Raw genomic sequence first — 24,224 nt, forward strand, 5'->3', positions numbered from 1 at the left:
ATAATACCACGGTGACATTAATACTGATAGCTGTGTACATGAATGAACAAGAGACCCAAAAAAAAAAGAAAAACCAGCCAATGCTCAAAAACCATATAAGGAGACAGAAAAACGTATGTACTTGAACGAGACAAAAGGGAAGACCCAATCGGTCTTATCGCTTGCGTTTTCATGAAATCGTGAACGACTCTCAGAATCCTCCTCTATCCTCGATTGGAATTATACTTCTCATTGAAGGCATTGACCGCTATAATCCAAAATTATTAGCTTCATCCTCATCATCAACAACGGAAACAAAAGAAAGACAGCACTCACCAATAGCAATCTGCTTATACAGCCAGTTTCTGGCGCTCTCCTCCTGAACAGGAATAAAGGGCCCGTTTGCGCCACCCTTAAGCGTGATACTCATGCCGGTGCGTTCCTTGGAGATAGTTTGGATATCCGTAAGCCGGATGTCCCACTCAGTGTCGAGCTTCTTCGCGCGGACGAGCATGATACACGCGTACGTCAACAGAACCAGCATGTCGCGACCAGGTAGTTCCAGGTGGGCGATGTAATCCTCGTTGAAGTACTTGCCGTCGTCTGTGGTCTTAAGCCAGAACTGGCCAAGGGCTTCGCGCTGGGAGTACGGGCGGACGATGCCGTCCATGCCGATGAAGCGGGTTAGACGGACGCGGTCGAGGCCCTCTGCGTCGAAAACGGTGGTGGTGTTTCGGACGCCTTCTGCGAGATCTGTGATAGGGGGTAGTTGTGTTAGTAGATGTGAGTGAAGGGGTTGGTTTAAAAAGAATCTTACTGGAGGCTAGGTCAAAGGCACCAATGGCTGGCTTGGTGGCCAGACCTAAAACACCCTTTCCAACACCTTTGAAAAATCCCAGGGCACCTTCCTTCTCCGCACCTTGCAATGGATGGCGGGCCAACCCACCAATTCCACTAGCTAAGCTAGTTGCAAAGGCATTACCGCCAGCCGTGATGCCGTACAATGCGTGCTTGGGGCGATTACGAGATTTGGACATCCGTCGCTGGTTTTGGAACTCCTTGTCCAGAGTCGCAGCCGCAAGACCCTTGGACATACTTCCAGTAAGCTTCGCCATACTGTCCGAAAATCCAAAGATGGATTTCTTGACGAAGAAGGTGGCTCCTTTTGCAATGCCGTAGCCGAGCTCCTGGGGTCGGTCGGTCACGACCATGCCTTGGTACGGCTCATAGAAGATGGCGGCCATACCGGAGCTGATATTGTTGAACAGACCGACGGGATTACCCAGGAAATCAGCCGAACCAACGATGATGTGGACTTGACGCAAGAATTCTTGTGTGTAGTGCGCGCGGACGTTGCTGACCAAGCGCCCAAAGGAGACACGGGCATTTTCCAGCATCAGAGCATTGAGTCGGATAGGCGCGTCGTTGACATTACCCATCGACATGGTCATGATATTGATGAAGAACATCAGCGGGTTGGACGGCTGGATTGTATCCTCCACATTGACACGCTCAGTCCGCATGAAAGAGATATCTAACTGCATGGGCTGCAAGTGAAGAAGCTCAAAGTAGACATCCTGACCGGCGTCTTCCTGCTGTGGTTCTGGAATATTCAGATCCTCTTCACACAGTTCGCCCTCCTCTTGCTCCTCGGTCCACGAAGCTCCAGGGATCTTGACGAAGTCCAGCATGGCCATGACAAAGTCCTCGTCTAGCTCAAGGGTCATCTGCTGCAGAAGCAGTGTGGCATACTTGATGTAAAGAACACCATAGGAGTCGTCTTTGACCCTAGTCACCATCGCGTGGAAGATCGGGTGCGCCTCCATCTCCTTTCCGGTCTTGGGAACCACACTGGGATACAACAGGATTGGGAAAATGCCGCCATACAACTGATTGTCGATCTGGATCCACTTGATCGTCGTGTTCAGAGTCTGGTACAGCCTCGACTCCCTGTACTTGATCTCGATTTCCCGGAAGGTGAGGTAAACCAGCTCCCGTAGATTCTGGTTGATCAAGGAAATACCAATGCCGCCCAGACGAAGCTGGGCCTTGAAGTTCACTTCTGAACTCATTTCCTTGACTTCAAACCCAGTAGTGCTCGTGCTGGACTGGGCCTTCTGCTGCTTGTAGATACTCTTGGAAGGCTTGAAATTCGACAGCATGAGAGTCTGAGTGGGCCCATCGGCAACGATGCTGATGTCGATGATCTTCTGGTATCCGCCTTGCTGTGAAGGTGGAACGCGCATCGGAATCAAATTACCAATCTCAGCAAGCCTGATATGGCGCTCTTTCCCATTGCAGGTCAAGACGAGAGACTTGTTCTTACTCGCGGGATAGTCCCAAGAATAAGGCATGATACTCCGCGGCGGCAAACGATACCGAATCGGCCGCCAGCCGCTCGTTCGGTCGTCTTCATCATCTTCGACATTTGGATTCTAAAAGGCAAGTTAAATTAGCTTTGAAAAATAGCAGTTTTTCATGAATAGTCCACTCACGGCTTGGTAGAAGAGGAACTCCATGTCACTTTCATTGCGCATCGAGTACGGCCAGTTCCGCGTCTCGAGACTAAAGTGTAGGAAGAGTGTCGCGTCCTCCATGATGACATCCACCTTAATCAACCGCTGTCGCTGGTTCGCCTTAGCCAGCTTGACATGCACGGTCCCGACATCCGCAATATTGAACGGCGAGGACCACTGATTATTGACACCGGGGAAACAGAGACAGAGTTGTTTCTCCGCAACTTGTCGCAGGAAGTGCAGCGGGATCAATTCACCGCTCTTGATCTGAACAACATTCGACGACCCGGGCTCGCGCACTTGAAGATCTTCGCTAAGCTTGTTCTTCAAAATGAACCGCGGTGCGATGGTCACCACCTTTGTCAGCTTGTATTTGCCTTCGCCTTTGTTAACAGAGACTCCGGAGTGAAATTCAGATCTGCCAGTCCGGTCGGGGAAGATCACTTCAAAGGTGCTGCCGATGGCCTCGAGACTCTGGGGCTTACTCCATGCAGAGTCACCGACCTTTAGGATAGATCGGTTCCGCTGGTCATCCGTGGAGTAAGAATACATGTACGGCAGCGCACGGCCTCCGTCTCTCGGGTCAACTCTGAGTCCTTGGCCAGCAGCATTTCGCGCGGACTGGAGGAAGGCCTTGCTTTGAATATCCATGGGGAGACCGGTCCTGTTCAGAATGAGGTACGGGCTGTAGACAGAGACCTTGAAGGCGCCTCCACTATTGGGGATGTTGAAATAGTGCAGGTTCAGCTTCAACTGCAGATGGTGTTCATCTTTCAGGCAAAGGGTATGCTCTCTGCGATAGTCCTGAGCATTCCCGTTAATGATGCCAAATTCGCTCTGACGGAAGACGGTGTCCTCCAGGTCGATGCTCAGCAGGAGTAAGTGAGACAGCTCCACCACGTGAACGGGGCTCACACCTCCCTTCCGCAAGAAGTTTGTCCAGTCCTTCTTAGTGTTCTTGTCATAAATGCGGTACTTGAAGTCATAAGGCAGTAGGTTCTCAATTTCCACGGGTGCAAAAATGCGAACACGCATGTAGGGGTACGTGCTTGTGAGTGAGTCCTTCGACTCGTAGGTTGCATTGACCTGGAAATAGAAAGGAGGCGACTGCTGTCCATTCTCGCTGACGCACTTGACCGTTCGCGTTGGCCGGCGCAAAAGGTCTTTCCAAAACAGCTGCTCGTTTGACCAGTCATACCCAAAGCCCTGGTCAGGCCGGATAACCACCGAATGGAGAAATGCTGATCCAACGGGGGCGGGGCGAGCATCGCCTGGGAGAATCTTCTCGATCTTCAACAAGTTGCCTTCACCAGGGCTGACGACACCCAGTTCGACGGGGATCTGTGTGTTGTTCTCAATGAGGAACGGGGATCGGAAGGTGATATACTTGACATTGTTGGCTCCCAGCGTGACCTCCACAAGCAAACGGTGCAGGACACCATCTTGCTTGGGTTTCAACCCGTAGATGACCTCTCCTTCTCGCACCACAGGAATTCGGGCGATGCTGTCAAACCCACTTCCTTCCAGCTTCACGCCCACCACACCGCCATGGCCTTCGGGCGTAAGTGTCTCTCGAACAGCGGTGGAATCCTCAAAACGCCAGGGAGCTTCTTCTCCATCACTGAGCTTCGCGGCAGGACCGTCCTCCCCAGCGCTGACATCGGCCCAAACTCTAAGATCGAACCCGGTGTGGTTGCGGATCCGATAAGGAGCATCAGCGCCTCTTGGCTTAGAGAGAACATCTTCATCCGTAGACAGGAACTGGAAGGATTTGGATGCGAGAGCAATCGTGGCAGAAGTGACAGTGAGTTCCATATTCTTGTGGGAATACGCATCAATGGAAAGAACATCTGGGTTGACCTCCTTGGCCATATGGAATCCCAGTTGCCACGGTTCAATCAATGGCTCCCATGCCGACTTCGAGAAGTTGTAGACATTTAGATAGGTATCGAAATTTGTGTCTGCACTCAGCGTAGAGGACCAGTCCCGTACGTTCACGGTGAATCCCTTGACACTCCAGTCGAGAAGAGGCAAGTCGTGCAGGTCTCCGATAAGAATCACACGAAGGCCATCCATCTTGGCCGATAATTCTTCGCGCTTCAGGACTGCCGAGGTCTGCGGTAAAACGCTCTTGTCCACGGTTTCAATCGTCTGGCTCAGGCGGCGCCGGGTGCGGGTTGCTATAGTCGAGGACGTCTTGCTCGCCGATCGTGCCCTCGTGCCCTTTCCATCAGCAATCTTCTTCGCATCACTGCCCTCGACCTGCTGAGCATTGCGAGCCCTCATCTCAGACGCCTTGTTGACAATCTGAATTGCCATCAAGATATCACGCAGCGACAACCTGAGAACGAGTGGCTCTACGTGACCCTCGATGGAGGTCAAAGCAGATCCCTTTTCTTGCGGTCGGCTATCAACAGAAAGTTCCACGGTGAAATCGTCCAGAATCCGAAGTCGGCTTGTTTCAAACTTGTCCATGCGGCACAAGAACATACCAACCTTCTGAATCTGCAGCGTTGAGACATTCTGGTGAGAGATGAGGATCTCCTTCGTCCCAAGCACAATGGCTTCGGAGTGAGGGATGGCAGGGTTCGCAACCATAATAACCTGAGCATCCACCAGGTTCGCCCGAAATGACACGGTCATTTTTTCAGCCTGGTTGTCTCCAGCTGACGTTTCTGTCGATGCTTGGTCGACGCTCGCAGCAACGGATCCGAGGTCGGATTCTTCAGGGGATTCTGTTTCTTCCTCGAAAATTTCCTCTGGTTCGTCCGATGCAAATGCCGAATGCGTAAAGGACTGCAGAGCGGAGAGATAGTCCAAGGCGAACATGATGCGAGGGCTGTCAATCGTCAACATCGCAATGAGATGCTTCTCCGGACCAGGGGACATGGAAACGCTAGCCATGAACTGCTGCTTAACGTCGTTGTTGATGAGTGACATAATGTTCCTAAACTTGTTCGTGTCCTGGCGACGGCTATCTCGGATCGAGAACGAGTGAATCAGTAACTCCGAATCCAACGATCCATCCGTCAACATGCGCAGCTTGACTCTGGTGTCGTTGAGGGAGAACTTGGAAAGACTAGAATCTTCCAAGCTGCCAACGGGTTGGTTGTCGGTCCCTAGAATAAGCTCCAGGCCAACGCTGTCCACTTTAAAGATCATATCAAGTCGTACCCATACTTCTTGATTTTCGCCATCACTGGGGGCCTGTACAGCTTTTGAGGTGGCCTCGCGTGTGGGTTCAGTAACGGACGAAGGCAGAGACTCCATGGCCTCAAGTTCCTGTTGCTCAGCATCAGTCGCAAATGCAGCCGGGATCGACTTTGAAAGAGCCAACAAAAATTTGAGTTGACTTTGCGAGATGCGCAGGTTGATAGGCGACAAAGAACCTTCGACCTCCATATCCGGTCGCGAATTGTCGGTTTGATGCTCCAAGTAGCAGATACTGAACTCGAGATTGACTTTCTGGATCATTTCCAGCTCTTCCGAGACACCACCATTGAAATGCAAGTTGGAGGTAAGGCGGATGTTGCGAACGCCAGTTGAGATCACGTTGACTGCGGGACTGTCCTTGGAGTCGTCCATGGGCACGAATTCGTTCTTGGCATAAATTTCACCGAGGTGTGCCGTGATCGTATCTCGCGGCCGGTCATCTGCCACCACTCGTGGGAACACGACGATCGGAGTCTTGACCACGATATCAAGCCGCATTCGCGAAGCGTTCTCCTGCAACTGGTTCGCTTGGTTCGCCGCTGCCTGCCGGGCTGCATTGAAAATGGCTTGCATTTTGCCAAACTTGACCAAGAAGTTGATGATCTTACGGTAGGGTTCCTCCAAAAAATTGATTTTAATGGAGCCAGACCGTAGATAGACCTCAGAGTCATAGCCGGGATAAGTATCGCTTTCAGGATCGAAGGTTTCGTACTTGAAGTCTGCAAAGTTGTCGCCTTCGATGGTCATGAGTCGTCGAATGTCCGACTCCTCCGATGCACCGAGGTTGACATCGTCGACCAAGGTCAAGCTTCCTATCCGAGACTGGATGGTCATGGCACGACCGACGAGGAAAATGCCGACATCTGCAGTATTGAGACTCAGAGTTGCCAAGCGGACGCCATCGTTGTTTAAGATCAGCGCGATACTCTGGAGATTGGTCTTGATGCGCAGTTTCCCAACCTGCTGGGGCTGCTCATCGGTATTGTTCAATTCCTGTATGGCCTTGTCGGGTTGATCGTCTTGGGCAGGTGGCTGTTGAGGGTTTGTGAAGGTGAGAAGTATGAAGTCCAGGAGCGTGAGGAGCGTCTTCCGTGTCACTACGAGGTTGATTGTCGAGACCGATATATCGAGATTCATCGCCACTCCTTCGTAGGTCGACTCAAATTCTGGAGACTCGGGTTTGACCCGTACCATCTTCAAATGGAAAAGATCCTTATCCTCGTCGGCGTTAAACCCTTTCGAAGAGATAATCCTCTTGAATTCAGGAACCGGGTTTTCCTCAATATAGTCGTCCACACTCAGTGATTTCAGGACCACTTCAGCAACCATGTCGTAAGGACGCATGTAGTAGTCCAGCTCGAACCCTTCGGCGACCAATTCAACCAGCAGTTGATCGTGTTGCATATCATGCGACTTGGACCGAAACAAGGACCCGCGAAGGCGGCCAACGGTGAATTTAAACTCGAAATCTCGGCGATGAATGTTAGTCGGTGTATCCAGACTCTTCTTGGCCTGTTCACTGTCTGAATCTGCCTCGAAATCTTCGTCGACGACAGGGAGGACCGGAGGTTGGAAAGAGGACGATCTGGCTCTCGTGGCTAGCGCTGTTTCCTCTTTCTTGGCTTCAAGTGATGTAGGATCAGACGCTGGTTTATCATTCTCGAAGTGCGGAATGGCAATGTCGATCAGCTTCATCAATCCCTTATATTTGGTGTCCGACATGGAGGCATGAAGTTCTGGCAAATGGCCCGAGATGCGCGTGCGCGTGAGCTGGGTCTGTTTCGGCACAATACACATCTCCAGCACAAAGTCGACGTTGATCCGGTCAATGATATGGAAGTTCTTGGACTCGACACCTGAACTGAGCTGCGCTTTTGTTGCATCCACGCCGGGTCCAATCAGGAGCTGCGTGGAATCCAGCTTGATGAGGAAGCGATCGTAAAGCAAGTGCTCTAATTGCTTGTAGTCCTCCGCTTCGTATGTCCGCTTCTGCTTGGATTGAAGGTCTCGCATGGCCTGGCGGTCGACCAGTTCACTGTTGACACTCGCATGACCGGCATCAAGGATCAAGCACAGCGAAGATTCCTGCGTAATGCTTTCCGGAACAATGATCAAAGGCGCGTGCACATCGAACTGCGCGTCAACCTTCTTGTGTTCCTGCAGGGCAAACTCCAGTCCCGCTCGGGTTTGCTGTCTGAGGCCTTCGACTGTGGCACCTGCAGTATCCAAAAGTGCTCCAATAGACTCCATATGTCGCTCGGGTGGTTCGAAAAATTTTACAATCCCCACCAAAAATCGAGGGTTGTAGATGACCTCAATACTCTTCAGCTTGACCTTGACGGCCGAGTCTGCGTCGCTGTCTAATGGATTCTTCTCAAGCTGCAGGTGGAACAGACTGTCTTCATCTTCGATGACATCTGCACTCGCTTCCGAGGCAAGGTCATCATCCTCACCACTTTTTTCTTCGCGTTTGGAGGGCTCGGGAAGGGAATCCTTCACTTTCACGATTTGGGGGTAGAGACTGCCGGGAGTGGTGCCGTCGTACATTTTCAAGCCACCGAGGTCCAGATCAAGGAGATAGGAGTCTGGCCGCTGAAGGGCTTTTGCACGGAAATTGTCAAACACCAGCTTCATGACTTCATTCGCAGCACCGTGAGGGTCCTGTTTCAGGGTGAAGCTGCCGGCGCGGAGACTCCAATTGACCTGCAACTTGACCCATTCCCGTGGAACATCGACGCTCTCCGAGATTGCCTTCTTTTCGTCCCAGTCAATCGCGTTGTAGAGCTCTTGCCGCTGCTCCTCGGTCATGGTGGTTTCTTCTTCGTCCTCTTCCTTTTTGGCGCCCCAGATCCACTCGCCCCATGTCTGTTGGCGGGCGGGTTTCTTGATTCCGACATTTTCCTTGCGCAGCTGGTTCCTTGCGAGCGATCGCCAGAACCTTATATCCTCGTAGCTAAGTTTCCATTCCAGTGCTTCCAGGGTTTTGGTTTCTTCCGAAGAAAGAGCCTCTTCTCGTTTCCTCTTCTTGAACAAATTTATGTAGGCTATGCGGTCGTCTCTGCGTTCCTTGATGTAGTCCCAGGTCCAGCGTCTATTGCGATCATGAATTTTGCTGAGGATCGCGTCTCCAGCGAACTTCATCCACGCGCGAGGATCTTCTTTCGGAGAGCACTTGGGCTGGAGTTTTTTGTACTCCTGGTGGCGGATGAAGTAATGGAACAGATCAACCAGCATCAGAGCATCGCGATATTGATTGTCATCCAAGACAAAACCCAGCTCATCGAACAGGAGACGCGCTTTGATTGCGGGGCGGTCGTGTTTCCCTGATTTGTCCAGTTCAAGACCAGCACGTCCACTCACGGGGCGAAGCATGAACTGGTTGCCTTCGTCGCTGTCAATTGCGGTCCGCAATTTCTCCATCAACTCTTCGTGGCTGGTCCCCTGAGCCTCGGCGCCAATATCAGAGCCTCTACCGGTTCCCAACAGCGTAGCATCTGTATTCCAGTAGACAGAGAGGGCACCGAGAACTGCCAACTTGTGTGTGATTCCAGAGGTGGACTGGATGAAAGTAGGATTCCATTCCGAGTCTGTGCTGACGGCGCTGAGCTCTTTCAGGGTCAAGCCCACGGCAAAGGGGTGGCCTGGAGAGGCAATCGAGTCCTCGTAGCGAAAATGCACGTTCTTAATGGAGATCTGAAGGTTGTCGACCACGGCCGTGACCATGCTCTCGGTGAAGCTTTGGTTCCGTCGCTGTTCTTCCTGGCTCATACCGTCCGCATTTTGTTCGCGTAGAATCTCCGCGCCCTCAATCTTCTCCATTTTCAGCGCATGCTGCCTCCGTTCCTCCTCCTCGGTGTTGTAGTCTGCATCTTCCTTCGGCGCCGCGAGCAAAAACACATCCTCGATGTCGACCTTGACGGGTTTGCCTCTTAGGTTGGACCACGGAATCGATAAGGTAAGCTCGCCGAGATGGCCCTCGACAACGTTTAATGGAAGGCGAAGCTGGTCGAGCGCTTCCCGGCGCAGCTCGAGGTTCCGCAGTTTGACATCGCCCGACCAAATTCCGATGTTCAGCTGCTTCGCATCGAAATTCTTGACGTATATTCCGAGGAATCGGTTGAGCAGATTAGCAACCAGGCCTTCCAACATGGTTGCGGGGGGCGGCCGTTGACCGGGCCCGGGGATTGGGCTCTATGGCCGGGGGGGAGGGGCAGGGGAGGGTTGTGGTCGGTGATAGTCTAATGCCAGGTCTAGAGCTCGTCAGTGACCGTCTTAACTGGATGGTGAGAGCAGAGACGCTCACGTAGAACAGGGTTCAGCCTCAGGAACTGTCGCAATTGGGGGCAATTCAAGCCATCCAGTAGAGCAGGCAGGCCGCACGCGATACCGAGGCAGGATACCCAGCTTTCGAAGGAACGGGATTTAGGGGAGGCGAGGGAAAAAGAATGGATGGAATTTGTGTTCGAAAGGGAGAGGAAGTGAGGCGAGAGAAGGCGAGGGGAGGGAATTGATCCAAGCTGGGTTGAGGGTCTCCAAGCCCGTGACTGACTGACGTGGAGCAGCAGGTTTACGGGCGGTGGTACGTCGGGCGGTACGGGCAAGGTACTTGCCTCGCCGCCAAATCTACACTACAAACACAAGAACTCTCACGTCCCTTTTCCGGGGAATGGCCCCTAGTGGACCCCCTGCGATATGGTCTCATTCATTTCCAAGGCTCGCAGTAGTGAGTGCCAATGCTAATGCTGACGGAGTCTGCCCATACTGGAGGCTACGCTTGTTTACTCCCGTGCATTCAACTGCCTAAATACGTCACTCTCCCCCAGAATGCCGTTACCTAAGCTAGGGCTGCGCCCCTGTGGTCACGTGCTCTGCTCCGAACGGTCAGCCTGAGGCAGCATATGCAACTCGGGTCGCTCCGGTCCGCCGGATGCTCGTGGTCACCACAACTTCATCTCAACTGCTCTCTCTCCCCGGAACTTCACGGCCTCCCCGACTGCCATCTTCAGCTCCTGTGTCCGGGTTTCACACCCCCCCTTCTCTACTCTCCACTCTCACCCCCAGCTTATATTTGCCAGCTCAATTGGGTGCGTGGACTCTGCTTCTCCCATATCCGAGGCTTGCACGTTGCTAACCCGGATCTCCACGAAAAAGCTATTTCTCCCCGCCATGTACCGCAACACCGCCGCCCGCTCGGTCTTCCGAGCAGTCTCAAGCTCCAATGCCTCTGTGGCTCGCTCGGCTCTGGGCAACCAGATGTTCAAGGCCCAACTGACCTCGTCCGCTCGCGCCATCCGCCCGACCGTGAAGCCCAGCTTCGCCCTCGCCGCGCACAAGCCCGTCACCACCGCCCTGGTGCGCTATGCGTCCTCCTCTGCTAAGGTATGTTACAACAAGGCCCGTTAGGGTGAGGAGCATGTCCAATGGCTGACCGATCGACTGGTAGGATGACGAGGAAGTCGATATGATGGCTGGCATGAAGTCCGAGGCGGTATGTTTTTTCCCTGCACCTGAGCTATCAATGAGCTCTAGAAGAGCATTGCTGATTGCAATTGCGAGTCTAGAAAGTCATTAAGGATACCTTCAGCCTGGCGGAGGTCCCCAAGGAGGCTCTCGCCATCGGTATGGCCGGTGTCGTCCCCTACCTGGTCACCTCCATGGAGACTGTCTACCTCTCCTATGAGATCAACCGCGCTGCGGTCGCGGGTGACGGTCTGCTCTTCTCTGGCCAGACCGCGGAGCTGATGCTGCACATGCTGGAGCCCATCCAGGTTGGCTACGGCGCTGTGGTGAGTGCCTCGTACTGTCCCCACCGCCTGTTTTATGCATGACTGATTCATTGTCTGCCAGATCCTCTCCTTCCTCGGTGCCATCCACTGGGGTCTCGAATGGGCCGGCTACGGTGGCAAGTATGGCTACCGCCGCTACGCCGCCGGTGTCCTGGCTCCCGCTGTGGCCTGGCCGACGCTGCTGCTCCCCGTCGAGTACGCGCTGATCAGCCAGTTCCTCGCCTTCACCTTCCTGTACTACAATGACGCCCGCGCCGCCGCCGCCGGCCGTGCGCCGCACTGGTACGGCATGTACCGCTTCGTGCTGACCTTTGTGGTGGGTGCCAGCATCGTGGCCACCCTCATCGGGCGCGAGCAGATCCAGCAGACCATCAGCTCGGAGCACACGATCAAGGACAAGATCAACGCCCTGATCTTCCTGCAGAAGAAGGAGAAGGAGGAGGCCGATGCCCGCCGCCGGGCTGAGCTGGGCCAGGAGGAGGAGTCCGAGTAGAAAAGGGGGTTGTTTGATCTTCTTGCATTCCTGTGAATTCCTGTAGAATATCCGCAGAACCCGCTTCGGGCGGACACTGAATTATTTCATTTGTTTCGAGAGTGTTGAATTTTTCCATGATCGCAATGGTAGGGTTTTAATAATAAAAAAAATCATTGTGTCGCATACATGGACAGAGGATGCCCCCGATGAGGTCAGATGATGTCTGCGGCGATCAGGGAAGGTTGGGCGAGGTGGATGGATCGGCCTTCTTCCTGTCTCTAGCCGAGCTCTAGCTACGGTCGTCTAGTTTAAGTATGGTTCCTGGGCTGCATGCACAATTCCTCCGGTTCATTCCTCGAATAGGAGACTCGGCATCGCGCCCATCCCGTGTCTCCCGGGTCTAGAATAGTACTCGACGATGCGCAAAAAAGGACGGAAGGGTTGGGAAGTGGAGATGAGTCGTGATCACCTGGACAGAGCAGGTTTGGCAAAGTGGGGGACCAACCCACCGCTGCTTGTTCCCTCTGTCTCTCTGGCCCTGCTCGTTTTCTTCTCTTCTTCTTTCCTTTCTTCTTTTCTTCTTCTCTTCTTTTCCTCTCTTGTTTCTTCTTCTTCTTCATACTCCTCTTCACAAATTCTCACTCACTCACTCACTCTCTCTGTGCGGAGTCTGATCTCGCTTTCTTTCCCCACCACCTCGCCCTCCCGTTGGCCACTTAAACGTCACGCTCCACCTTCCGTAACGGACCACCGCCACCGTGTAGCCCTCGTCATCCTCTCTTCTAAGACGTAAATCCACCAACACCACCACCACCAACCCCCGCGCACTCTCCTCGGCCACCCACCACCCGCTCCCTCTTTATCGCACAGATATCCTCCGGAAGATGCGAAACCCTTTCGAACTGGACTTTGCCAGTGTCGACGGAGACTCTGAGCCCGCCGACGAATCGATTGTGATTCAACCTGAAGAGTCGCAGGACGGCAACCGGTCCCTGCTGCAGGATGAATCCCGCCGTACTGACGACCTGAAGGAGCGGTTTATCGGTACCATCGATCAGGGTACCACTAGCACTCGCTTCATCATCTTCGACTGCACGGGCGTCCCCATCGCCCAGTACCAGACTGAGTTCCGCCAGATCCACGAGAATCCAGGGTATGTGATCGATGCATTTTCATCCCAATTGCTGGGACCGTCACTAATGTGTTTTCCCCTCAAAGATGGCACGAACACGACCCCTACGAGCTTGTCGAGTCCGTCTACATCTGTATCGAGGAGGCGATGAAGTCCTTCCTCGCCCTTGGCCACGCCAAATTCGATATCGAGGCCATTGGCATCACCAGTCAACGAGAAACCATCATCGTCTGGGATTGGGAGACCGGCGAGCCCCTGCACAATGCCATCACCTGGACCGACACCCGGACCGCGGAGCTGGTGCGCCAGCTCAAGACCAAGCCGGGCGCAGATGACCTCGTGAATATCTGCGGTCTGCCTCTCTCCACATATCCTTCCTCGGTCACCTTGCGCTGGATGCTCGATAACCTCCCCGACGTTCGGTCCGCGTATGACGAGGGCCGCGCTGCCTTTGGGACCGTCGACACCTGGCTCATTTACAATCTAAATGGTGGGCCACGAAACAAGCGCCTAGTCACGGATGTGACCAACGCATCCCGCACCATGTTTATGAACCTCGAGACTCTACAGTATGACGACCGGTTGTTGAAATTCTTTGATATCGACCGCAATAAGATTCGGCTGCCGGATATCCTGCCCTCCGCTGACCGGGAGGGATTCGGCGAAGTCGCCGAGGGGCCTTTGGAGGGTGTTCGCATCACCAGTTGTCTAGGTGATCAGGCGTCCGCACTGGTCGGTCACTGCGCCTTCACTCCTGGAATGGCCAAGAACACCTATGGCACGGGTTGCTTCCTTCTCTATAACGTGGGCGAGAAACCCGTCATCTCCAAACACGGCCTGCTAGGCACAGTGGGATTCCAGCTCGGCCGAGATCGCAAGCCCGTCTATGCCCTGGAGGGTAGCGTAGCCGTGGCTGGCAGCGGCGTGTCATTCCTGATGAACAACCTGGGTTTTTTCCGGGATTCCCGCAAGGTCAGCGACTTAGCTGCCACTGTGCCGGACAGCGGTGGTTGCGTGTTCGTGACCGCATTTAGTGGTCTGTTTGCACCTTACTGGATCGACGATGCCCAGGGGACAATTTGTACGTTTTCTTTCTGCGTTCTAACGAGCGATTGGACTTTGACACTAATATCACCGTAGTCGGCATCACCCAGCACACCCAGCGTGGTCACATCGCGCGCGCAACCATGGAAGCAGCATGCTTCCAAACAAAAGCCATCCTCGATGCCATGGAGATGGACAGCGGCAAGAAGCTAACGGAATTGGCCGTGGACGGCGGCATGAGCAATTCCGATATTTGCATGCAGGTAATAACCACCTCCCTTTTTTGCTCTTCATCCGATTCAATACTAATTCTCCGCACCTCCCCAGACCCAAGCCGATATCATCCAAATCCCTGTCGACCGCCCAGCAATGCATGAGACAACCGCTCTAGGCGCCGCCATAGCCGCCGGCTTCGCCATCGATGTCTGGAAGGACTTCTCGGATCTCAAACACATGAATCGCGCCAACACCGCTACCTTCAAGCCGAAAATCTCTAAAAAGGCCGGAGAGCGCATGTACAAGACCTGGTCTAAGGCTGTGGAGATGTCACGCGGTTGGAAGGACCGGGAGTCTCACGACGATGATGACGACGATGAATGAGCATAAGCGTGCATCCCTTTATAATTTTCGGTTCCTTTTTCCATCCGACATATCACCATCCAAGCGCCTGTTCCCTCCAACCCGAATTTCGGCGTCTTTTTCACCTACCTACCACCAACACCTGCCGTCCACATACATACCAGTAAAGAAGGGGAATGTATCCAGAGTCAGTCCTCTGCTTTCCACAAACAGGACTCGAATACCGACCTTCCTCTTCTTTTCTTTTCTATTTCCATTGTTGATTTCACCCGGGCCACTACTCGGCAGGCATACATACTCACATCACACTCCCACCCCCAACCACCAGCCATCACCGCCACCACCACTATACATACACAAATAGACCGCGGCGCTAGGGATAGAAAAGAGTCTGTCTGTCCTGCATAATCGACGCGTCTCCGCCATCATAGGCCCCCATCCATATTCATGACCGTTATGATGGGATATCTCTTTTTTTTCCTCTTTGATTCACTTGATGCTCGATTGTTATTTCCGAGAAGGCGAGAGGGGAGCGGCGATGATGGTGTGTCTGTCTATGATCTGTGTGTGGACTTGTTATCTTGTTTTTTGTATATAGCTATTATTTTTGGTACTTTTTTACTGTGCGGAGAGAGGGGAGAGTGGCAGATGAATGTATATCCAAAATTTCCAAACTTATCAAAGATTATATACGATCTTATTTTGTTGATGTTGAGAGTAAGTGTTTGTACTTCTGCATTCGAGTTCGGTGAATAATATATATTTCTGCTCAGCTCTGATTTATTACCCACGTTTGTAAATTAGAATTCTATTTAGTAGTATTGACCAAGAGGAAACGCAAACAGTTTCTGTCTGATTTACCGCCAGAGCAGATAACAAGAGATAGCTGTCAGTGATAGCGTCAGTGATACTGGGGCTGCCCTGTTGAGCACAAACTGATGGAATGGGTAGATGACATCATCGGTGTAGAATTATGAGGTGGAGGTGGAGTTGGAGGAGACAAGGATATCATGCTCCACTATCCTCCGAACCAGGCATTCATTTCCTATGAGCACATCGTGATGTTCATTGGAGCTGCCTTGTCTGCCTAGATACAAACCTGATTTTTGATTTGTAGATCATAGCGCAGCGTGGGTATGCATACGTATGCCGAGTTTCAAGAAGTGGGAGGTCAATTATGGAGAGAACAGAGCCTGATGTATCTACCTAATCATATACAGAGCTTATCTTACCAATGTGATACGAGTTTGAATATGTTCAATTTGTGCTCAAATACAATATCTCACTTATTTACTGATGTGAAATAACGTTCAAATCACAGCCCCCTTCCGTTGTATGCTCCAATGTTCGGCCGCTTCACCGACGACACCTTGTTATTCCAAAAGTCTCGCCCTCCATTATCAGTAATCAAAGCCCCAAGACCCAAGGCAGGGCTCCCAGAATGCAGCTTGTATCCACCGACTGAGTCAAGGCTGTCCGTGCCAGTACCAGGATCAATAAACCGCGGATCACCCGTTCTACCAGCGGTCTTCACCGGCATAGCAACCGTCTGAAACAAATTCGCATGCCACTCGATCGAGGCACCGGTAGGCAAAGTCGAGTTAGCAGTACCAACCCAGATATTATTCGACAAATTTGCATGCGGTGGCACAGCAATTTCAAACTCCTTTTCAGGACAATATACCACGTTGTTATAGAAGTCCATTTGCACACCATCCCCATTGCTGTACATCCGGCAATCATTCTGGAAGACGTTATACCGAACGATCTGCCTTGCGCCGCCGGGCGTGCCACAGCCATCACAGTTGAGGAATATACCGCCCGCGTTGTCGTGGCTGTAGTTATACTCAACCGTGCAGGTGCCCTCGTTGCCCCAGTCACAGTCAAATGCCTCGCTGTCGACATCCGACATGAGTGAGTCGTGCACAACATTGAATCTCATCACCGCATCTTGACAACCTAGAACCCAGATACCTGCAAAGTTGCCTCCGGTATAAGGGTACTTGCCGTGGCCAAGAAACCCGGCGACGTTCTTTTCGATGATGGTGTCTTCGCCATAGGATACAACGACGCCGTCGCCGCCGACGTAGGAAATGTAATTGCCGTAGACGTGTGTATTTTGCCCACGGTTGTCCATTTGGCCGACGCGTACTTTGATTCCGCCGCCGCCGCAGTCGTAGACTGTGTTGTTATAGACCTGTACGTCGTCGTAGCGGCTTGCATTCTCCGTGCCGTTCACCAGGATACCAGCGGAGGCGATATAGGCGTCAGATTGGGTTGCCTTGTTTGTCTCACCGGCCACATTGTAAACAGTGACGTCGTGGATGTAAAGACCGTAGTGGACGGTGCCGTCGCTGGAAGTCGCAGCAATGCCCCGTCTCCACGCAATTGAGGACGCAGGGTTGATGACTGCAATGTCGGAGATATCCCAGTAGTCCTGGTTGGTCAATCTGACAGCCTCAGCTGCCCCTGAACCATTGATAATGGGCTGAGGGCCATCTCCGTAGCTGGTCAGAATGATGGGGTGGTCCTGTGTGCCATCTCCTTGTGGTGACAAGACTCCGGTGCATGTTGTCCCTGCCTTGATGTATATAGAGTCTCCGGCATTTAGGACAGCTTCATTGACTTTTTCAAGCGAATTAAAAGGAATGGACTTGCTGCCGCTGCCTGTTGCAGCCGAGCTGCAATCCAAATAGATGTCGGCTGCGAGAGAGGGCTGAATCAATCCTGCTACGAGAGCAATGGCACTGCCATATCGAAGGGCTCCGAGAGTCATCATAATCAATTGATAGTCGGGACCAGGTTCTGAAGATGGGAGAGCCTGAACGACGCGAATATACAAAGATTGTTCCTATTAAATACTGATTTAATTCCACATTTGCAGATCACAGTCATATCGGGAGCTATGGTAAACTGGAGTTGCAATTTCCATGCGAACAACCCCACTATCGGGGTATTCGCAAGAGACTACTACTCGGACTGTCCCTTGATCCGGAGTGTGACGATCGGGCCAATGCTTCCTCCGCACTCCGGGGCTCTCCTCAATGTCGATCAACGGCGGGAACGTTGCATCCAAAGGGTTCAACTATCTAACGAAAATTGACAAAAGCAGATCAGGTATTTAATGGAGAGCAGTATGACCCCACATCAGGACCTGGAGATAAGATTAACATTGTCAGAGTTGTCCAATTGATGCCAGCTTATTCAAAATGCTACTTCCCAAGACGTTTCTGTACCTCGTCGCGATGAGCGCTCTACCGGGCCATAGTGCGAGTATACCCTCAGTATCAGCCCCAGCTCCCACCAAATGGGTCCATCCAGGAGCAATGATCAGCCAGTCGCAGCTAGATTTCATCCAACAGCAAGTCCAAAATAAAGAACAACCCTGGATGGATGCATATAACGCATTGCTCAATGATGAAAATATAGCCAACCCAAAAGAACCAGCCCCAGTCCCGACGGTCGAGTGCGGTCCCTACTCCGATCCGGATGTTGGATGCACAGCCGAGCGCAATGACTCTATTGCTGCGTACGGGAATGCACTGGCCTGGGTGGTTGGTGGTGAGAAGTCTTATGCTCAGCAGGCGATTAAGATTATGGATGCATACTCGTCCACCATCAAGGGCCATAACAACTCCAACTCCCCGCTGCAGGCTGGTTGGGTGGGGTCTGTATGGGCTAGAGCCGGTGAATTGATTCGGTATACGGATGCTGGGTGGTCGGAGGATGGTATTGAACAGTTTGGGAACATGCTGCGTAATGTGTATATGCCATTGACTGTCAATGGGACCGATCACAATGTGGCGAATTGGGAGCTAGGTAAGGCTGCATAAGCCTGACTATTGACCTAAACTAACACTTTTACTAGTCATGACCGAAGCTGCAATCCTCATGTCAGTCTTCCTCGAAGACGCCGACACTTGGAACACCGCTATGGATTGGTTCCTCAAACGAGTCCCAGCATCAATCTACATGACCAGTGACGGCGAGTATCCAGTGGCAGCTCGCGGCCAGAGCTCAGCCCCAGACGCAATAATCGCCTGGTGGTTCAACCAAACTGTCTTTAGCCAAGACGGCCAAGCACAGGAAACATGTCGTGATCTCGAGCACACCGGATATTCATTTGCGTCTATTGCACACGTGGCCGAGACCTGTCGTATTCAAGGAACCACTGACCTGTACCAGACGGATGTGGGGACGCGATTGCGGTACGGCTTGGGATTTCATTCGCAGTTCGTTAATGGAGTGGCGGTACCATCGTGGCTTTGCGGTGGGAAACTGAGCCTTACATTAGGTCCGATTACGGAAGTTGGGTTTAATGCCCTCTCTTTTAGGTTGGGTTTTGATATGCCTCAAACTGGGAATTTGACGGTTAGGCAGCGGCCGGCGAAGGATAATGGTCTTTTTGTGGCTTATGAGACTTTGACACATGCGGAAAATAATGCTTAGGAGTACACTGAGTGCTCTAGTCGATTTTGATTTTTTTTATAAATGAATACATGCAAAGTAGATTCAAGTTTCGAAATTTCGGGAAGTAGGAAATAAAGTGCTATGTTAATCATAACTAAAGTTATAGGTTACAGGAAAGTGAAGGAAAAAAAAACAATTCCGTCATATCTAGTCAATTCAAATCAACCCCATATCTAGCAGGCGATTTCCAAATTCTAGGAAGTAATAGTCCGCATACACCAACCCATGATCCCAATGCCGATCCGCATGGTTCGCGTTGAAGTTAGCAGTTGAACGCCCTAAGATCGCATCAAAACGGTTCCCATTGACCTTTTCGACTAGGATTCCGCCCGTTTCATCAAGACCCAGCCGCATTTCATCGCGATTATACGCCAACGCGATAGTATCCTTTGCAATAAGCAAGGCATAATCCAAGTACCGCTTCGCAGACTCATATTCACCCGTGCCGGAGAGCTGTCCAAACATGATCAGCATCCCATTCGCAGTGATCAAGCCGGCAGAAACATCTCTCAATGGGGCTTGCTTTCCATCGACAGTGGTGTAAGTGATAGGTGCGTCGAAGTCCCACAAGGGCACATATCGCCCCCGGCCGTCCTCTTCAACCACGTTGGGCGATGTCTCCAGTCGGTGCACGAAGTACTCAGCAAGACCTATTGCAGCGTCTAGGAACTTTCGTTCTTTGGTCCAAGAATATGCTTGTGCGTAGCCTAGGATCGCCCACGCTTGACCACGGGCCCAGGTCGAGTCATCAGAGTAGCCTTGCGCCGTGAGCTTTCGCTTAACAGATCCCGTGCGTGGAGAAAGGTTTGCGGCGTGGTAGGTTGAGTAGCATGTCTCCTTGGTCGGTATAGTCTCCTTGCGGAGATGGGTCGAGAGAAGGGTGGTGGCGTGGGTTGATGCGATGGAAATGAGATGAGGGTTTTGCGTGTAGTTACCAGCGTAGAAAAGAAGGTCAAGATCTGGATTAACGCGTTAGCTCATGAACGTAACTACTCTGTACTGTTCATAACTGTAGATAACTTACTGCACAGACTGTCAATAATCACCAAAAAATCATCCTCCATACTCGTGATGTTATGATGCGCATTTGAAAAGCTGTCCCAGCTTCTAACAGCCCCGACATGAGCGTCATACCTGCTGGCAAGACTTTGGGCTGCATTGAGCAGAGATTCTAAGCTCTCTTGACGACCAAACAGCTCCCAGTCTCTTTGAAGGGCGGGCTGAACGATGAAACCGAGGTCATGAGTGTCCTTCCGAAAGGACATGGCATTCAATGGCGCAGACCATTTGCGGCATAGATCGGTGAGATGAGTGATAAGATTTTGGTTGAACAAAGTGGAAAAGTCTCCTGAATTGCTTGTTGCAGGATACTTTCGTAGTCTCTCGAGGAGACTATATAGACTCCCTGGGAAGAACCCACATGTCCAGAAACTAGCATTTCTGCATTGGTATATCCCTTGATTAGAGCCAGCCTGAGGGACTGTCTCCGGAAAATTTGTCGGGGACTCCTAAGTATGAAGTCAGCTTGTAATGAAGTTCTTAATTCTGCGTCAAGCCTACGTTATCCCCTAGATATGCTTCAGCAACGCTGAGTATTTTGGCAATGTTATTCTGATTGAAAAGAGGCGCAAAATCTGCCCTCAAGCTTTTGAAGTCAGTCGATTCGATTGAAGAGGAAGTCTCGGTCATGACTTTCACTGTGAGCTTTCCGTTGCCGGGAGGAGACGAGTCCATAATCTCAGGAGCCATGGCAGCGAGTGCAAAAAGAAAGACAAACACGTTGCAGATATAAAACTATACTTGAGCCACACGAGAGTGAATTCATGGAATTTGCACTTTTTTAAAGGATCGAGGAGCTTCCTCTCTTACTTCAGGCAGCCATTGGCCCTCATGCATCGACATGGCCCTCGGGTGGATCCATCTCCCGGCGTCCGAGCGGGCGGATCCTCGGACAGGTAGTGGTATTCAGACATGTCTCGGACGTTAATTGGATAGAGTGGCTGGTAAACGATTTGATTTAAGAATATTTGCATGAGATGCACGTAGATTTTCGAATAAAAATATCCATCAACACATGAATGAATCTTGAAAGCTAATGATCCGATCCATATCCACATACTGCGGTTCCAACAAGAAATTAAACAACGGACCAAAGTTATCCAGACTGTCCGCAACAGGCGGAGGAGTTTGAGTTGAAGGATAAACGTGATTGAACGGAATTTCCGCTCTATGTTCAGGTTGCGGTAAAGGCGCCATGTACGATGAGCCAACTGCAGATTGTATTGAAGAGTGACGGGGGCGTTGCACCCTTCCACTATGCAAAGATCCTGAGGAAGGCGTATGTAGTCTATGAAAATGATTAATGAGTAATAATAAACAGTTCTTCGGACAACATACGTGTGGCTTAGTGGACTGTGCTGATCGGATGCCTGCCTTAGCCCACTATTGTTGATATAATGAGATCCTCTTCCATTGACCGGAATGATGCTATGGCGTTGCTGAGCCCGGCGCTCTTGCAGCCACTGGCTCTCGCCTGGGTTAACAGTAGGCGGTTGCATTCCCAATGCGAGATTAACCTCTGTAATGTATTCCAATGCGTCTGTAGTCAGTGGAGCAGATGTTGCGTTTTCTTGAAGATTCTGAAGTTGGAAAAGAAGGCCCTCGGCAAAATTCTTTGTCTCTGAGCTCAGCTTCAAGCTGGGGTTCATTGACACCCAACGAGCAGACATCTGTTGGAGACTCGACAGAAGAACATCATACGCACTGGGGAGTTCAGTGTGATGGATATGCGAGTGCACTAGCAATAAAAACGTGAGCTTATAGATATCTCATTAGTAGAGAGCCTTCTCACCAAGCATGACACGAGCGCTGATAAATGTGCAAAATGCAAATGGTGGATTGACCAAGCCAACAAATGGTGTGTATTGCAAATACTTCTGAACGATGTTGGCTGTCTCCGATGCTGCGAGCTGGCATGTTTCTGCGCTAGCCGTACTTGCTAACTTCAGTTTGTCAAGAACATATGCTCTTGGGTACGCAATGCTCTGATGCAGAAGGATCATTGACGTGTTATGGGTGATGTGCGCCAGAGTTAGGTTTGGATCCATATGCACGAATGCTGGTTCCTTCGAAATGTTGGAGTCTTTCCATCGCCGAGGCAAAAACATTTTCCAGCTGGATGTTACTCAGTACGCCGCAAATAATGATCCCGGAGAGTGAGTACACGTACTGTATCAGTTGAAGATCCAACTCTTTGAACCTTGTCAACCAAGCACTAAACTCCTGCCTGCTATCAAAGTTGACAGGTCGCTGAAGGAAAAACTTGACAACACGGTTGAGAGACTCAGTCGCTTCAACACAGTAGGCAAATGAGCCGATGGTTGAAACATCTATGTTTCGCGTCTCAGGAGCCTGGGCGACAGGGGAGACGCGTTCCGATGTTGTTGCCGTGGTTGCAACTTCCTTGTCTCTGTCTGCCAGACATGTAAGGTGACTAGGAAGGAAAGAGACAGACTTTCCGATCTTGTACATTGACGTATCCCAGATGTTAAAGAACGGCGTGACGACCGGCTCCTCTTTAGCCCAGTACAAGCCGTCACTGGGCAGTCGAACCTGGATATCCTCGCTGGACAGGTTCATGTTCCACCTAGTATCCATGAGGACCAATGTGAGTTCATACAGATCCAACAAAAGTAACGAAGTTACTTACCCCGTGACAGTCGAGCAGAACCGATCAAGCAGAAACACATTCCAAAACACCCGTCGTCGCTCCTCTGCTTCTGTCCACACTCGAGCTGACGCTAGACATCGAAGAGGCTTGAGATAAGGCTCCCCTGGCTGGTCTTCTTCTGGTTCACAATGAAGACCCAAATACACCACAGCGCGGCTCAGTGTTCCTATCATCGGCCAAGCCTTGTTGGCATCTCCGTCACCGATATGCACAAATGCCACTATGATTAATGCTTGCACGGTCTCTACGGATAGTCCATCCATGCCGGATAGGACAACAAACTCTCTTGACTTTTGCAGTGCGTCCGGATACTGTTCAAGCCATTCTCTTGACAGTCGCTCATTTGCAACGTACCGCAGCGCGCATACCATCATAGCATGGACCACAACGATGAGTTTGGGTCGCTCAGTCGGATCTCGCAGGCGAGACCGGAAGAGCATCTCATGGAGAATAGGGATGAACGGATGGACTACAGAGAAGTAGGCATCGAGTATCACGTTGACCAATTTATCCGGTGGGAGTTGGGCTGCTGATGTGCTGCATTCTCGCCTATCAGGCTCAGCACGTCTTCTCTTGCGTGAAGCTTGGTAAGAAGCTGCCATGGTAGATTCCCTTGATTGTGAGTGATCATCGTCCTCAATTTCCTGATTCACATCCTGTCGTGATGACTGGTTCCGGACTGCATGGCTTTCCCACCAATCCTCCATCAAGGAGGAAACGAGGCCTCGAATGGCATTTGCATCATGGCCTGCATTTGCTGGACTTGGAAGGCTGCTAGGCGTCTGTTGCTGAACTCTCACAGCCTCCAATTCGGCTTCCAAACACTCTGTGAAGCATCTTGTTGGCTCGCTGAGGTTCCTATGGAGCACAATCTTACGCACCTACTCGTTGCGTCAATGTCTGAATGATGCCGATTTTCACACCAGGCTTATTCTTCGTATAATCGTACTGGCACACAACTCCTTTCACTAGTCAGTCTCAAGTACACTCGGATCTAAAGCCGTGAGAGCCTACCAAGACGACTACAGCGGCTGCATGATGGAAGTTCTCTAGAACAGCGCAGCTTTCGGCTTCGGCATGACTGACACGCAGGCGTTTCTGCGTCTGCTGCTTGCTGCGTATTGCTTTCGCGGACCTCGGGCGATTCCATTGTGAATCGGGACTTGTATGCATCGGGCGGCGGGGAAAGTAGCGACCCTTATCGATCTGAAAGGTCCGAACACGAGTGTCCCGGTTCGTCTCCACCCCCAAGTGGGGCTCAATTTTGTTTTGATCGCACGGTCCCAAAATCCGGGGAAAC

At 51.6% G+C, this 24,224-nt stretch overlaps 6 protein-coding genes across 6 annotated transcripts; 2 read left to right on the forward strand and 4 right to left on the reverse strand.

Annotated features, from left to right (window-relative positions):
- Positions 1-203: 203 nt before the first annotated feature.
- N7510_008851 (membrane morphogenesis protein VPS13) lies at positions 204-9,857 on the reverse strand (the record flags this gene model as incomplete). The annotated part of the gene is made up of 4 exons (XM_056980776.1): positions 204-247; positions 316-732; positions 797-2,414; positions 2,475-9,857. The coding sequence occupies 4 exons, from the start codon at positions 9,855-9,857 to the stop codon at positions 204-206; spliced, it is 9,462 nt and encodes a 3,153-aa protein (XP_056830985.1).
- Positions 9,858-10,874: 1,017 nt separating this feature from the next.
- On the forward strand, positions 10,875-11,987 carry N7510_008852 (DUF3429 domain-containing protein; the record flags this gene model as incomplete). The annotated part of the gene is made up of 4 exons (XM_056980777.1): positions 10,875-11,087; positions 11,152-11,196; positions 11,270-11,494; positions 11,556-11,987. 4 exons carry the CDS (start codon positions 10,875-10,877, stop codon positions 11,985-11,987), a joined length of 915 nt encoding a protein of 304 aa, XP_056830986.1.
- An 866-nt stretch (positions 11,988-12,853) lies between these two features.
- On the forward strand, positions 12,854-14,745 carry N7510_008853 (glycerol kinase; the record flags this gene model as incomplete). The annotated part of the gene is made up of 4 exons (XM_056980778.1): positions 12,854-13,122; positions 13,188-14,182; positions 14,242-14,408; positions 14,473-14,745. 4 exons carry the CDS (start codon positions 12,854-12,856, stop codon positions 14,743-14,745), a joined length of 1,704 nt encoding a protein of 567 aa, XP_056830987.1.
- Positions 14,746-16,039: 1,294 nt separating this feature from the next.
- Positions 16,040-17,500, reverse strand: N7510_008854 (uncharacterized protein; the record flags this gene model as incomplete). Its single annotated transcript, XM_056980779.1, has 1 exon — positions 16,040-17,500. The coding sequence occupies one exon, from the start codon at positions 17,498-17,500 to the stop codon at positions 16,040-16,042; it is 1,461 nt and encodes a 486-aa protein (XP_056830988.1).
- A 1,850-nt stretch (positions 17,501-19,350) lies between these two features.
- N7510_008855 (Six-hairpin glycosidase-like protein) lies at positions 19,351-20,943 on the reverse strand (the record flags this gene model as incomplete). The annotated part of the gene is made up of 3 exons (XM_056980780.1): positions 19,351-20,153; positions 20,219-20,702; positions 20,755-20,943. The coding sequence occupies 3 exons, from the start codon at positions 20,941-20,943 to the stop codon at positions 19,351-19,353; spliced, it is 1,476 nt and encodes a 491-aa protein (XP_056830989.1).
- A 650-nt stretch (positions 20,944-21,593) lies between these two features.
- N7510_008856 (fungal specific transcription factor domain-containing protein) lies at positions 21,594-24,074 on the reverse strand (the record flags this gene model as incomplete). Its single annotated transcript, XM_056980781.1, has 6 exons — positions 21,594-21,991; positions 22,046-22,368; positions 22,424-22,840; positions 22,904-23,750; positions 23,806-23,892; positions 24,011-24,074. Coding segments are annotated over 6 exons (2,136 nt in total), but the record flags the coding sequence as incomplete, so codon positions are not given.
- Between the last annotated feature and the right edge of the window lie 150 nt (positions 24,075-24,224).

This window comes from Penicillium lagena (assembly GCF_028827675.1).
Source record: "Penicillium lagena strain IBT 129212 chromosome Unknown utg000006l_segment0_segment0, whole genome shotgun sequence".
Taxonomy (NCBI): domain Eukaryota; kingdom Fungi; phylum Ascomycota; class Eurotiomycetes; order Eurotiales; family Aspergillaceae; genus Penicillium; species Penicillium lagena.